This window comes from Zeus faber (genome assembly GCF_960531495.2).
Source record: "Zeus faber genome assembly, chromosome: 8".
Lineage (NCBI taxonomy): Eukaryota > Metazoa > Chordata > Actinopteri > Zeiformes > Zeidae > Zeus > Zeus faber.
The window spans coordinates 12,906,397-12,923,072 of NC_137195.1; the positions used below are offsets into that span (position 1 = coordinate 12,906,397).

A 16,676-nucleotide genomic window follows, 5' to 3' on the forward strand; every position below is an offset into this window, starting at 1 on the left:
GTGTGTGTGTGTGTGTCTGCGGGGGGGGGGGTACAGCAATAGAAGCAAATTTTAAAAAAGAAGGAAAAAAGGCTGAACGAAGAGGGGAGAAATGGTGAAGCTCTGCAACCTGAAATGACCGCAATGGACTCCTCACAGCGGGAGTCAGAGAGGGAGAGAGGGAAAGAGAGAGAGAGAGAGAAAGAGAGAGAGAGAGAGAGAGAGAGGGAGAGAAAACTCAAATCAATGAGAGAGAGAGAGAAAAAGAGAGAGAGAGAGAGAGTCGTTGTTCGGTAATGGCTTCTCACAGCGGGATGACGGCAAAAGAGAAAAGGAGGCGCGAGTGGGACAAAGAATCGGGAGAAATAAACAACACACAGTGTATTTCGGAGAAGTTGCGGGAGGCAGAAGGCAAACGCAGCGGCCACTAAAAAGGGGGGCATCGCCAGAGAGCTGCAGCGTGCCGTGGCTTTTAACGTAAAAAACCAGAGCGTCGGGCTCCTGACGCAAGAGAGGCAAACATCACATCGGCAGCGCTCTCTTTTGTTCTGTCTACCCCTTTCCTTCCGTCTGGCACGGTCGGGTGCGCGGCGGTGCCGCCGCCGCCGCCGTTCGTTGAGCAGCGAAGCCCATCGAAAAATGCAGAGCTTAAAAAAAAAAAGCGGAACAGATAGGTTCTAACGGCAGGACGGTCAGAAAGAGAGCGAGAGAGAGAGAGAGAGAGAGAGAGAGAGAGACAGAGAGAGAGAGAGAGAGAGAGAGAGGGACCAAAGCTCACGGGACGCTCATTATGACCGCGTCCCGCTTCCTGTTTCAAAGGAAGGCGATAAACCCACGTCGGCACACGGCCGACCTTGGCACAATGACAACGTACCTGACGGACTCTTTTACTCCGTAACCACCTTTCGGTCCGGGCGTGTGTTTGTGTGCGTGTGTGCGTGCGCGTGCACGCGCCAGCGAAGCCGCACGTGTATACCCTGGGATGACAATTAATTAGCGGGCCCACAGCAGGGCCTTCCCTCAAGGAGCTACCTTTTAATCACACTGTCTGTTCTTTACCAAAAATAAATAAATAAATAAATAAAAATAAAAGACAACAAAGTTTGGGGGGAAGGAGATGGATGTGCGTTTTGAAGTTGAATAAAACATGCCGAGCGGGCGGGGGCGGTGGGGGGGAGATAGCGCTGAAGGACAAGAGCGAGCACCACCGAGGGCCACACGCAGGTTGCGCGGAGTGCCCCGCTGCCGTGCTCCCTGTCAGATAAAAGGCAACCTGAACAGGACGGAAACAGAGAGTGTGGCGAGGCGTCACCGCGGGGAAAAGCACAACAACAGCTGTGGTAAACTACCGCTAATGGGCAGCCGGAGATAGAGGGAGGAGAGAGGGGGGAGAGAGAGGGAGAGAGAGAGAGAGAGAGAGAGAGAGAGAGAGAGAGGGAAAGAGAGAGAGAGAGCTCCTCCAACTCTCCTTCATCTCCCTTCTCATCCATCTTGTTCCCTCTCCTCTCTCCGGCCTCGTGTACTCTCATCCATCCAGCATCCGAAAAGCAAAAAAACGCACGTGCGCTCACACGCACACACACACACAAACACACACATATGATGAGGAGACTGGGGATGTATATAATCCTGTATTGCAAATATGGAGATAGAGAAGACGAGAAAAGATAGAGAAGGTAGAGAGTGGGGGTTTGGGTTTTTGGGGGGGGGTATGGTGTGTATGGGGGTGGGGGTGCGGGTGGTGCTGTATAAGAGACTGCCGTGGATGGTGCCTAGATTAGTTTTGCTCCAGTAGCGAAAGATCATATAAAATGAGGAAGGGAGGAGAGAGCTGAAGAAACAGAGAGAAGAGGAGGATTAGTGCCACTTCAGGAATGACAGAAGACAAGAAAAGAAAGTGTGGATGGGTTGTGGGATCGGAGGGGTGTGTGTGTGTGTGTGGGGGGGGGGGCGGGGGGGGGGTTAAAGAAAAGGAGAAGAGACACCCTGAAATTTAGTCAGGATTAGTTTTGGTAGGAAACAGGATGAGAGAGGATACGGAGAAAGAAAGAGAAGAGACAGGAACGGACGGACGGCCATGGTAGGTGTCTTAGATCTGGAGAGTTCGAACGGCGGGAAGAAAAAGAACGATCATGTTTCATGTTGATATCGAAGTAGCAGTTGTGCTTGTGTGTGTTTGTGTGTGTGTGTGTGTGCGCGCGTGCGTGCGTGCGTGCGTGCGTGCGTGCGTGCGTGCGTGCGTGCGTGCGTGCGTGTGCGCGTGCGCCTCCGTCTGTGTCTGAAATAACACACGTAATCCTGGAGATTTGTCATATTTTGCATATTTCTGTCCAGGAAAGACTGCGCTGGGAATACTCCACTGGAAGGTCAAGACTCCATTAGCTTTTCCCCGCTGAGAAACTATCTGTGGTATTTCTAATTAATGACTACGGGATCATTTGCATAGTTGAAAAAAGGCACCAGCCTTCGCTCTAGTCATAACACAACAAATTAGTTCCGTTCCCTCTCCGGAATAGTAATGACATTTTGGATTTCAGCTGAGACCGGTGGTGTGTTTTTCTTCCTCCTCTCACTTTCTCCTTTTTTTGTTTATTTATCACAGGCGCACTGATTTGGACGCGGCAGGTATTTTAAGATATATTATTATATTATGAAAAGAAACTTGAACGTTGTCTGTTCGCTGCCAGGAAGCCTCCGCATGGAGCAGGGAGCCGCGCGGGACGCTGCGACAGCCCCCCGCAGACAGCACCACGATGGGAACTAGGACAGACCTCTCAGACACGCATATGAGGACACACACACACACACACACACACACACACACACACACACACACACACACACACACACAATAATGCACTCATAACTGCGTGCGAGACGGCACAGAAAAGTAGTTGTAGACACAGAAGTGCCCCCACCCCACCCTACCCCACCACACACACACACACACACACACACGCACACTGTACAGGGATTCCCACAGTGACTGGGCAGCATTCCCAACCGGAATGGGCAGCTCACTCGACTGGAAGACTAACATTACTCCAAGCGCGCTCTGGGTTAGGTCAACTCTGGGAATCTCACACCGGGATTAAAAGATGGAGACAGCGGTGGAGAGCGAAGAAAAAGGGGAGGAAAAAAAATCATATTCAAGATGTCTAAAAAACAGGTAGATGGTCTTTGCAGAATGAGCGTGTTTCAGAGGGGTTAAAGAGAGGAAATTAGGGAGGGTTGGAGGTGTGTGTCTGTGTGTGTGTGTGTGTGTGTGTGTGTGTGTGTTTGTGTGCGTGTGTGTGCCTGTAAACACACCAGCTTTATGCAACACAGCACATGCAGTAAGGATGTGAGGGGAGAGACGGTTTGATGGTGTGATGCAGAAGGACGAAAGATGCGTGTGTGTGTGTGTGTGTGTGTGTGTGTGTGTGTGTGTGTGTGTGTGTGTCTGTGTGTGTTTGTGTGTGGGAAAAAAGGGATGCAAACTTACGGGGCTCACAGCACACTGTGACACGCAGCTTCATACAGGGCAGGGGAGGGCCTTCATCTGTTGGCAGAGCTGGAGAGAGAGAGAGAGAGAGAGAGAGAGAGAGAGAGAGGGAGAGAGAGAGAGCGAGAGAGAGAGAGGTGTTACCATGTGCTGTTCACTTATTAAGCTAAAAAAATTCTGAGATGTGACGTCCCCAATGACAATGTGCCAAATGAAGGTAAAAACGCTGATTATTGATAAAGGGAATCTTTCCATCAAAGCCACGTTTTTGAAAAAGGCTCCCTGCCTCGATGCGTTGAAGCAGCGCCATCACAACGCCGGGAGCGGAACAGCATCGAGCTTGATTTACCTTCCTTCAAATACCGTTCAAAAGTGGAGCACAAACAGACGCGCACAGCGCGACCGCATAACCGCACGCACGAGATCCAAATGACCCCATTTTGTCACCGGGGGTCGGGCGAACGACACATCGCTCCCCCCCGGGGGGGGCGGAGGAAAAAAACAACACAACCGGCACGCTGGCGGCAGTAAAAACCGAAACGCAGCGTCGCGACGTCGCAGCAAATAAAAACGATAAAGCACAAAGTGAAGACGTGGCCGAGGCGGCGGCGCACCGGATATCAATATCTGCACGGAGCGTTCCCCAAGTCGGAGCGCGGCATCGCTTTTGAAAACAGTAACTGCGTTTTTTTGTTTTTTTTTTGCGGTTTCACCGCCGTAAAAGCCACATTGTAATAATTCAAAAAAGACCCCCGGGTCCCCTCATGGGGGGGGGGGGGGCTACTACTCTAACGCGCTCCAGGATCGGTAACGTCAGAATAACACATCGCGCCGAAATGATCGTTTCGAGCAACGTCCTCCAAAAAAAAAATAAAAGAAACGGCTGGGGTTTGGAGGGCATCCAGCTGTTTCCTGTTTCCTGTTTTCCTCGTCCTCGGAGGAGCGGAGGGCGTGGATCTCACGGCGGCGGGACAGGGACCCCCGGAGAGCGCGCGCGGGGGGGGGGGGGGTCTTCTGCGCTCGGCGCTTCCGAGGCGGCCGGCCAGAGGAGCCGGCAAACTAATACCATTAGTGCTTCTAATACCATTGTGCGCTCCTCGTCGCCTAATACCATTATACTGTCTCCATTCAGCGCACGGTCCCAGAGCCAGACATTTGGACCAACTTTACGCCTTATCTTTGATGTGGACAAAACACGCACAAACGCTCGGAGCTCAGTGTGGTACAATGAAGGGGCGGGGGGGTATTGTTGTTTTTCCCTGGGCTGCCCCGCACAAACCACAATAGCCCAGTGTGTGTGCATGCGCTGTCTGTGTGCGTGCGTGCGTGTGTGTGTGTGTGCGTGCAACCACTCTCTCATGCTCTATACAATGGCCCATTGTCCGACGGACTGCGAGATTAATTCATGTAAAGGTTCTTTCTGTCCATCCATCTCGTCCATCCCCTTTGCCCCCCCCCCCCCGCCCTCCCCGCACCGTCAGACTGCGTGTCCATCGCCGCTCCTCTACCTCGCCGCCTCTCCGCCCGCCCTGTCCTCTCTCTCTCCCTCTCTCTCTCTCTCACTCGCCCGCCCTGTCGTTTTGTATTGATCTCCGTTTCTTCCTCCTGCACTTCGCTGTCGCCCTGCCTCTTTGTTGTCGCCCCGCCGCGCGGTGCATTCGCTTGACTCTTTCATTCTGTCTGTGTTGTTTCATGGGCACCCCCCCCCCCCCACCCCCCCATCACCAGGCCTTTCCGTTGGATCGCCACCAGGAGACGTGACAACACGAGGGGAAAAAAAACAAAAAAACGTAATTGTGTTTTTTCTTTTTTTTTTTTACCGCCTTCTCTTTCCCACGCTTCCACGGGGCGGGGAGGTTTGGCGTGATGGAAACCATCGTTATGAGGGTGTGGAAGGCCTACAGGTTTCACCAGAGGCCACGGCCACGCGGTCCAGCGTGCGTCAGCAGGCGGAGCTACAATTTACTGGTGCAAAAACGTCCGCCGAACCCCCCCCCCCCGCTGTTTAAAGCAGCGTCTCTCGAAAAATAATGACTCGCCACGTCTGGCCCACTCCACTGATAAAGATAATGACACACAGAAAAGCTAACTGTGGAATGGGATGATTAGATTTCGTTTTTGTTTTTTTTCTTTTAGGGCCGTTTTATTTGGTTGCCAATTTGGGGAAGCCTGGAGGCGGCAAATATTCATTATTTAACAAACAGGCTTAAAACATAAATAGTTATGTCCAAATGTGCTAATGCATTTGGTGTAATAGAGTTATTCTCCAATTCAAGAATTGCTCCTTTTTTTTTCCCGAACCCATTGGCGTCGTCTCAGCAGACAAAACGCACCCACGCACGGGCGGGCGCGCGTGCACACACACACACACACATACTCACAGCTGTAGTAGTAGTGGTGCCCGGGCAGGAACTCGAACCCCAGCGAGAAGGGCGTGAAGCGCTGGATCTTCTCGGAGAAGCGCACGGGTCCGAACCGAGCGTGGGGGCTGTTGCACTCCCACCTCTTGATGGCCCCCTGCGTCTCCACGCAGCCCCGGAAGTCCCTCTCCGCCACCAGGTACAGGGCCAGCGTCTCGGGCTCCGGGGGGCCCGGCGGCCCCTCCGCAGGGTAGTGGGGACAGTAGATGTCCAGGTAGTCGTTCAGGCCCAGCTGGATGGACAGATCGCCGCCCGTCAACCTGGAAGGAAGAGGAGGCGGAGGGGGGAAAGCGGCGTTAATATTAATATTTCACAACAACAATTACAGGAAATTGCAAGTGAGCGGAGAGGGAAGAATGTGTGTGTGTGCAAGAGAGAGAGAGAGACAGAGAGAGAGAGAAAGAGAGAGAGAGAGAGTAACAGGGGCAGAAAAGATGGATAACAGGTGTTTTATAATTCCTGTGCCTGGAGCGATGTGGACGGCTCTTCCAGATGGATATTTCATCAATATTACACCGAAACGATTACGGTTGCGTGATGGAGCTAAGTCCCGCAGTTTCTCTTTTCTCGCTTTGACGTCTGTAACAGTGTTGTGATGGAGCTTTCTTTTTATTGCCGCGAAGAGGGAAAAAAAAACCACCGGAGCAAAAACAAGCAGGAGAAACGGGTAGAGAAACAATTATTCATATGCTAATCGGGGGCGGTCGGAAAGGGTTCAGCGTGAGATAAACTTGACTTTCTCCACTTCCGATCCCACCGCCAGCGTCCCCCACACCCACGCACGCACGTACACACACACACACGCACACACACACACACACACACACACACACTTTTCTTCAAGGCTGCCTGACTTGAGGCACAATGGTCACCGTGGATAACGCAACAGTGTTAGAATAGAACAGAAAAGCCAAATAATACACCTCCCTTGCACTTTCAGGGCAGACCTGCATCTCTCCCTCATCCAAAGACCGTTCACCCGCACTCTCAGAGCATCTTTTTCCACGGTGAGTGTGGCCGGAGCCCGCGAGAGCGAAAGTGAAAGTGGAGGGGAAAAAAGGACAAGGAAAGACAGATGGACAGTGAAGGGCCAACCAAGTATAGGGGTTGAATCTTGAGGGACTTCAACTTGGATGAGTCATAACAACCAAGACAAGGCAAATAAAGAGGGGAAACTGGAAATGAGAGGAGGGGGGATGTGACAAATTGAGGAGGAGAAAGAGAGTGATGTGATGACAGGATTCGACAGGAGCCAGAGAGAGAGAGAGAGTGAGAGAGAGCGACGGGAGACAGATAAAGAAGAGACTGGGGCAGAGACCTGTGAAAAAAAAAAAAAAAAAAGGAGAGAACGTTCCAAAAAAATTTTTTTGGGGGGGGGGGGGGGGGGTGGGGAGAGGGGAGAGGTGGATGAAGTGAAAGGAGAGAGAAAAGTAACAAGAGAGCATTTTAATTAGCGACCCCAGAGAGTCTGACTGCAGACACAGCGAGAGGAAGGCGAGCGGAGGTAAAGGGGGGAACAGAGACGGACATTAATTGGTCTCCCCTCCACATGGCGCGCAGGAGAGAGGCATGGGAAGAGGCGCGGGCGTGTGGGCATGCCTGCGCGTGTGTGTGTGTGTGAATGTGTGTGTGTGTGTGTGTGTGTGTGTGTGCGTGTGTGAATGTGTGTGTGTGTGTGTGTGTGTGTGTGTGTGTGTGTGCGCATGTGTGTGCATGTGTGTGTGTTGGGCGGGGGGGTCTGGGGTTCAGGAAGGAAAGCACGGACGTGCAGCTTGGGCAGCGGGTTCGGGACCGTCAGTGGGAGTCTTTATCGTGGAGCGACAGAGCGAGGGAGAGAGAAGAGGACTGCTGGGAGCCAGCGAAGGGGAAAAAGGGAGGAAAGCAGCACAGAGAGAAAGAGAGGGAGGGAGACAGACAGGGGGTGAAGGGCGGGGGGTGGGTGGGAGGTATGGGCGACATACTTGTCCCAAGTTAAGTGGGCAGACCAAAGGAGGGGAAAGCAAAAGGAGTAAATGAGAGAAAGAACAACCGGGCATCAGAGGAGGAGGAGGGAGAGAGAGAGTGGGAGAGAGGGAGGGAGGAAGGGGGGGAGGGAGGGGGTTGATGAAAGCATAAATGAAACAGAAAGAATGTGACAGGAGGCAGGATACTGAGACAGGCCCAAATGTCTGCAGACACCACCCAAGACAGATGGAGTTGGTAAATCAGTCATAAAAATGACGAGAAATCACATCAGTTAGGAGCGAGTTGCCGGGAGAGAGGACGAGTCTTAACTTTTCACGTCGACAGAGGAACATGTTTTTATCAACTGGATAACATTATGTTTTCTCCGGCTTTAGCCATAAACCCTCAATCATCTCCGAGAAACGCGGACAGGAAGTGACCTCTGAGGAACGGGGCTGCCCCACAAACTTGCGCAATTGAAATCTGAAAAAAAGGTTTACGCGACGTCCGAGATCAGGTCAGCTCGGCGGATGGGCGTGGCTTCCTCATGTGACGCTGTGATTCGCTCGGATGCATGTCAGTGTGTTGCTCTTTTGAAAGCTCTTTTATAAAAACCAAAAAATGAAATGCCAATTCTCCACCTTTCTACGTGAAGCCCCATAACAAAATGCATGATGAGTCAAGTTACAAATGACGGTAGAAAATACTGAGTCATTCAATTTCGGCCTGACTTTAAGCAGAACCAGAGCGAACTGGATCCAGGGACGCACAGACACAATAATGAACATTTCCCCGGGACGAAATGGAGCGATGTGAAGTATTGAATGAGCACTGGAGGTGAGACCCAAGTGGCAAGCTCACTAAAGCTGCTTCCTGGTCAATACCTGCCACACAGAATTGGTGATCTATCAAAAGGACAGGACGCCATTGATCAGGATGGCTCACGCGGGTCACACAGACACACACACACACAGACACACACAGACACACACACACACACACACACACACAGACACACACACACACACACACACACACACACACACACACACACACACACACACACACACAGTCCAGTCACTGCACTGATCAATATCCTCACTGTGACTGATTGTGCCGCATGTGTGTGTGTGTGGCTGCTTCCAATAGCTTTATTACCCGGGTGCACTAATGGCTGTCACATCGGCCTTTGATTGTCAGGTAATCTAGCAGCACATGAGCCTCCATACCCATGTGCACACACACACATATGGTGCCACAAACACAAGCACGTTTCGACTTCTCCCTGCTCTTTCTTACAATGTACACGCGCGCGTGCACACCCTCGCGCGCACGCACGCATACGTGCACACGCACACACACACGCACACACGCATACAGGTGGTGCACCTAAGTAAACATTCCACTGTCAAAGCCTCTGAAAACACCACAGGCAGTAGTACAAAGTAAATAGTGTGCATGTGTGTGTGCCTGTGTACGTGTGTGTGTGTGTGTGTGTGTGTGTGTGTGTGTGTGTGTGTGTGTGTGTGTGTGTGTGTGTGTGTGTGTGTGTGTGTGTGTGTGTGTGTGTGTGTGTGTGTGTGAACGTACGTACGTACTATATGTGTGTGTAATAATAGAAGTCTGCTGTGTCAACATGGTGCAACCCCTGCAGTGCATGCATGTCAGTCATCGCAACCTTCTTCTGTCTTCCTCCAGCTACTCAGGTCCTGTCACCCCCACCCCCAGCTCCACCCGCCCAGTGCCATCCCGGCCCCACCCCCGCCCCGGCTCCCACCCTCGGCCCATCCTACCCCGACGCTCTGCGCCTCCTCTCCTCCTCCTCCGCTCCATCCTCCCGTCCTGCCTTTACCCTCTCCACTTCCGTCTTTCTTGCTCTGCCTCGACACGCGCTCGTCCCCCGACCCGGAGCCCACCCGCCGCATCGCGGGACCCCTGCTCCGCCCTCTGCTCCGTCTTCTATTTCTGGGATTCGTGTCCCTCCATCTCCTCCGTCAGCCCCTTTCCTCCACCGCCCTTCCATCCCATCGCCGATTCCAACCTCAGCCCGCGCCGTGCCCACGCTGGCAATTACGGGGAAGGTGTGCGTTGATGATGTCAAACTGTCAACCCCGTGTCTCTCCCCTCACCCCACCTCCCCACCACCCACCACCCACCCTCTCTCTCTCTCTCTCTCTCTCTCTCTCTCTGACAATGGTATACTTAGCTACAACCTAATTACGCCTGGCCTCCTCCCTGCCTGCCAGCCGCCATGCACCACAGCGGTGACAGCGTGGGGGCATCATGGGAGCGTTGTGGAACGGTTTGCATCAGAGAACGTGGAGGTGCAGGAAGCCGGCGCGGGGAAAAATCGTCTGGTGGCGATAGGCAAAGTGGATTGGTTTGAGCCACTTGAGCGAGAGAGCAGAAGGGTGAACTCGGAATAACACGTTTGCTATTCACGCGTGCCGGCGCGATTGGTGGAATTAAATGTACTGCGTCCAAAACCCGGTGTGAGTGGGTGATGGGTGACGCTCTTCTGAGGTCGGGCGAAAGCTCCCGTTAAATGAAATTGAAAAGAACATTTTCGGTTCTTTAATGGAAAACCTAACCAGGCAAAAACGTATCCAGTTTTTAATTATGGAAAATCAGATCTGAGCTCAAAATGGAACATAATTGATGTCCCCCCAATATGTGCATGAGTATCTATGGTAATTTGCATGCACGCAAACACATACCGGTGTGGGTTTGAGTGTATGTGTGTGTGTGTATGTATGGTTTTAATGAAATGCAGGGGGCTGAGTTTGGCAGGGACCTTTGATCCTTTAATATGAGAGAATAATTAAAGGAGCAACAATCCCACCACACAGCTAGGGGAATACAGAGCAGATACTCCACCATGCAGAGGCAACATACTACACATTCCCCAATACACAAGGGCACTTCTACTAGTAGTATGGATATCAGATGCAGTAGACCACAGATTTTCACTACAATGAAAATGTTAATAAGATGCTTACGCTATACTACACATCCCAAATGAATCCCCAGAACCTAAACAGTTTTATTAAACATGCAGTAGTGCCAGGAATCTTAATAAGTCCAGGGCAAATGCCACGTGGTGTTTCCTTATGGTGGCAGGTGGAAAGGCTTGGGGGGGACTCCATCTCCTCCACCCACAGCACACTGCAGAGCAGCCATCTTGTCTGGTCTCCACCTCGACGGGGTGCATCGCTCCGCGGATGCAAAGCAGGTACAGTTGATCTGACTCAAATGGATCAGAATCTGGAGCCGCGGTCCAAGGAAAGCTGTCACTTTGTTCTTTCGGCTCATTGAGAAAGATGGAAAAGACTGATTTATCATTTTGATGGTCCGACGAGATGACAGACAAAAAATATTTGCAAATGATATGATACAATATACTTGATCTCCATGGGACTCATGCTATTGCAAAACAATAATACACCTTAAAAAAAACCCCACCGGAGAGAATCAAAGCATTATAAATCAACCTGCTAATGAGTCCCAACATGAAGACCTCTAAAGGAAGAACAGACTTTCATGTTTTCTCGCAGAGGAATGTTCACCGTGACCCCCCCCTCCACAAAGACCCCGCTCCCTCCACATCCCGAGAAAGCGCTTTCAAAAACAACACAGCGCCGGATGAATAGACCTGGGCTTTATACACTCTCTGAGGATGAAGGCAAGACGAGGGGATAGAAAAACCGAAGGAACGCCTGAGAAGTCAACGACGGGAACGAAGCAATGAACAAAAGAGAGGGCGAGAGAGAGAGAGAGAGAGAGAGACTCATCGTTAAACATATTTTTGTTGTCCACTCTTCAGTCTGATCCACTCTCAGACAGACCAGAATTGGACGGACCATTATTGGACATTGGACCCTCTGCCCCCTTCTTCCCCCCACATTAACAGCACGTAATGTGGGGGGAACGTAATGTGGCGTAGAGCCCCGCTGCGTCCTGGGCCCAGACACCCATGTTGTGTCTAACCTGGTGCTTACTCCCCTCAGTGCGCACAAACAAGGACTTTACCCCCCGTCCGCGACCATCTGGGGCTCCCCACAACCCCGACTGTCCAGCTGGGTGTAAAAAAAATAAAAATCCCTTAACCCCCCTCCAACCCCTCTACCCGCCCCCGGGATCCTCTAAGCCCTACCTCCCTCAATACTCTGAAGATTTCCTCCGTAAGCCGTCGGCCAGGATGGCGGTCCGGGGCCTGCTCGTAAAGGGGGAAACGAGGGGAACTCGCCGCGGCTCTTATCAGCGCCTTCCTGTTGCTCACGCCTCCGTTGTGCGCGTTTCCCCTCAAGGTTAGCGGGAAGTGGATCTGCGTTCTGACCTTGGTGCTATTCCCGTCCGCGCCAGACCTTTCGCTCTCAACTCATGTGACTTTAAACCTGCAAACGTGCAGAATAGTCTCTTCTCCGTTGTCCGCCTCGGAGATCTGTGATCTGTGACACACACGTATATAGACACGCACATGCGCACACGCGCACACACACGCACACACACACAGACACACACACACACACACACACACACACACACACACAGACACACACATACACACACACACACACACACACACGCTCACCTCGTTCATTGACATCAGCGCGGTGCGAATGGTGGATGAAAGCACCGGTGAGTATGCCAATAACCTTGCGATTGGTTGCACCTCTCCTCACCTGCAGGACTCTATTAAATGACCGGGAGGCGCGGGGGGCCCCCACAGTCCACTCCACTTCATAGTCTGAATGTGTGCATCAGCAAGCTCGCTGACACACCGTGCCCCGAAAGAATTTACAGACAACTACACAGAGATGCACAATGATGCTGCTTCAGGGCCCCTGAAGACTCTGGGCCTCAGGTTAAAAGAGAACAGACCTTATTTTCTGCTTGTTAAGGCCGTATTACGATTGGGTTAAGGGGTGTGTGCGGGTGTGTGTACACGTGTGTGTGTGTGTGTGTGTGTGTGTGTGTGTGTGCGTGCGTCCGCTCTACTCCTTATGCTGCTACGCAACGGCACCAGGAATACAGAGCAGATACTCCACCATGCAGAGGCAACATACTACACATTCCCCGATACACAATGGTACAACCACTAGTAGTATGGATATCAGATGCAGTAGACCACACATTTTCAGATGCTTACGCTATACTACGCATCCCAAATGAATTCCCAGAACCTAAACATAGTTTTATTAAACATGCAGCGTGTCGGGAATCTTAATAAGTCCCGGGCAAAAGCCGTGCGGTGTTTTCTTATGGTGGCTGGTGGAAAAGGCTTAGGGGGAACCCCATCTCCTGCGCCCACGGCACACAGCACAGCAGCCACGACGTCTGGCCTCCACCTCGACGGGGGCGTGTCGGCCCCTACGCCTCGTCAGGGCACATAGTCCTGATGGGGTCACACAGTCAACGCGGTGTGTTTGTCTACGACCCTTGAATAAGCATGTGGTCCCTCAGAGGCGCTCAGGTGTTGGTTGCAGGCCCGTGGGGACCACGACTCTGTAATGACTCTCAGCTACACCCCGGCACGCTCTCTATGTGTGGCCCAAGTGTCTTCCTGAAATAAACCAGCCAAATACTTTTGGCTCCGTGAAATTACTGTCCACAGTATAAACGAACACAAACATTTACCCCAACGGTGGAATTATGTCTTTTTTTTTTCTTCTGCTGCTGCTGCTGCTGCCGCTGCTTGACCAAACACTGCAGGCCAGAGTTCTGCTCCACCGCCGCCCGCCAGCACAGCGGCGGGGGTAAGAGCTAACAGGCTGGTGTTACCGACTTCTCACCTGGAGGAGTGGAGGAGACTTCACCCCTAACTGGCGTCTCAGCGAGAAGGTAAGTGAGAAGAGGAGAACGCTGGGAAGTGCAAAGCGGAAAGTGTGACTTTGTGCTCGGGCGGCGTCGGTACGTGTTCGGCGAGAGCGTGCCTGGGCGGCGGCAGGGGGGTAAATAAGGTCATACGTGCCGTTGCCAGGACAACAACCAATTCTGGGAGCTGGGATTATTGCCAAACCTACGCCCCCCCCATCCATCCCTGACTCCATCCTTCCATCCCTCCATCCATCTTCGCCCTCCATCTCTCTCTCTCTCTCTCTCTCTCTATCTCTCGCTCCGTAGCGTGGCCCAAACCTCAGAGTAATGAGAGCTCTCTGCGTCTAAATGGAGCTGCAGTGTAAATACAGGGCTGATTTGTAGCGCTGCCAGGCCTCGATGTTGCAGACCTGGATATTCCGAACGCTACCTCACTGCTCCCCGACGCTGAGCGAGTCGGCGGGCGGAGGGAGACGGCAAGTGCCATGATGGGAGTACGTATGGATGGTAATTGTAAACATTTGCAGGATTCATCACGGTGCGGCGCCGGGGAAAAAAAAACAAAAAACTGGCAACCTGTCTGATCCGCGGCATCATCCGTCTAATGTTCATAACTCTCTGGCTTTTTGGACGCTCCGCCTGGAGGAGTTTAGGCCGGCTTCTCTGCCTAATTCTCCTGTAAACCCCCATGTTTGAGTATGGCATTTTCCATGCTCGTTTTATTGGATTTGAGTTAAAACTGTTAGTAGCGCGGTAGATTAAAAAAAAAAAAAAACTTAAATGTAGGTAATTACATGAGTCAGACAAATGAGTAGTAATTATATCACGACGGGGTTGAAGTCGTGGACCATTATATTTACTTTAACTACGCTCGCCGGGTTCCTCAGTGGGGCCCATCTGTGCAAGTGGGTTAAGAAACACCCAACAAACACACTGCGGTGGAAAGGGCGCTCACTACGCAAATACACCCGGCTCAATAAATCAAGACGTGGCTTTGAGAATCCGTCACTCGGTAAGTGGGTCACACTTCTGATCGGGGGGGTGGACGCTCTCTCTCTCCCGCCCTTCTCTACCATGATTTCAAGGTCAGTGTTGGACAGGTAGAAAGCGCCACCCGCCCCAGGTGTGCATTCCCTCCGCCCTCTTCTTCCTCTGATGTCTGGGCGGTTGTTAACAGAGGAGAGGACAGTCGGGCTCGGCTGTGGACAACCTTGTTCAATATGAGACGCTTTCTGTCTCACACACATACACGCGCACACGCGCACACACGCACACACGCGCACACACACACACACACACACACACACACACACACACACACACACACACACACACACACACACACACACACACACACACACACAGTTTAGACGTGTCAAGACAACTAGGACCCTGCTCAAATACAGCCGGCAGGCCTGAATAATTTAGATGTTGAGAAGCGGAGTAAAAGAGAGAGAGAGAGGGGATGAGGAGAGGTAGATTGGGGGCTGGGGGGTTATCCTTTCTGTCCCTATGACTCGCGCAGAACTTACTCCAAAACTTAAGTTCTCCCACTTTCTTTCTTACTCACCGCACCTTCTTTCCCTTTCACCTCCTGGTCTCATTTCTGTCCGCTGTAGACGTGTCTTCACCCTCTCCTACTCCCTCTCTATCTCTCTCTCTCTCTCTCTCTCTCTCTCTCTCCCTCCTTCGGTCCTTTCACCCCCGCCCCGACAAACACACCACCACCACCACCACCCCCTTCCCCTTCTTTCTCTCTGTTTATCTAAGCACTTTCACGGTCACTGCTTTGGAATCCCAGGAGTCTAAAATGGCCCATCCTTCTCTCTCTCTCTCTCTCTCTCTCTCTCTCTCCTTCTCCTGCAGCCTATCCATGCCCTTCTCGCTCGCTCCATCTTTCTCTGTCAGGATGGTTAAGATTCATATCACTGTGTATCGGAGGTATGGAACGGTCCCCCGTATTCCCCCCCGAGGCAGCCAGCTTTGGCCTGCACTAGTCACGCACAGCCCAGCATATCCCGACCACTATAAAAAAAACACACACATACACACGCAGGCACGCAGGCGCACACACACACACACACACACACACACACACACACACACACACATACACACACACACACACACACACACACACACTAAATATGATACACTTATACCAAGGTCTAGTCTGTTATCAGCTCAAGAGCAAATAATTAAACACATATTTGCTATACACAGAAAAAGAATAAGCTGCACCCTCAATGTAGCTGAGCAAGCGACACTGCTTTTTAGTATTTTTTTCCGAATTTTCAAGTTCAATTTCAAATTCCTTAAAATCTGAAAAGATATAATAAAAATTGAAACAAATAAAATTAATGATTGTAAAACAAAATGATACCATCTTCAATATGCATTTTTTCTCCATTTAAAATAAAATGGTCCAATCTGTCTCGAGTTGAGTCGATATAAATAGATCACAATCAGCTTGTCTGTCTACCGTCATTCCGTCATTAAGGTTCAACGCCGCGGCCGTGCTGAAGACAATAACAGGGGGATGAAGGGGGGTGGAGTTGGAGGGGCAGTCGGACGTAGGGCGCAGACACTGCTCTCATGTAGCGCTAATGACAACCTGACGCTGGACAGGGATTATCTGATTATTGTGGGATTAAAAATGCTTGACCCTTGCTTTAAGTAATGTCCCACAATTACAAGATTAACACTCAGGAGGTAGGTGTGAGTGGGTGTGTGTGCGTGTGCGTGTGTGAGTGGCAGTCTATCTGATTACACAAAGAACCAATTTGGTTTTAATTGAGTTATAGATAAGGAAGCACAGCAAAAAAAAAGGAAACAAATAAACACAGCCCGTTTTCATATTGAATATCTACCCCTGCTGGGTCTTAATGTATACATAATCATTTAGAAATAATAGTTAAAATATTAAATATATTTCTAATTATATAACGCTTTTTTTTTTTTTCCATCGCCCTTTTATTGGACGTATTGTCGGAGCACTCACAGATTAATTCTACAATCATAAACACCAGAGT

The 16,676-nt window shown here is 51.2% G+C and overlaps 1 protein-coding gene across 1 annotated transcript in view; it reads right to left on the reverse strand.

Moving 5' to 3' along the window:
• The window catches only part of efna4 (ephrin A4), a gene marked incomplete at its 5' end in the record, with an annotated part of 30,066 nt that overhangs the window by 3,554 nt on the left and 9,836 nt on the right, over positions 1-16,676 (reverse strand). Inside the window, 2 exons of the mRNA XM_080005706.1 lie at positions 3,464-3,532; positions 5,845-6,143. Coding sequence (XP_079861832.1) covers positions 3,464-3,532; positions 5,845-6,143 — 368 coding nt within the window. The remainder of the gene's footprint in view (positions 1-3,463; positions 3,533-5,844; positions 6,144-16,676) is intronic.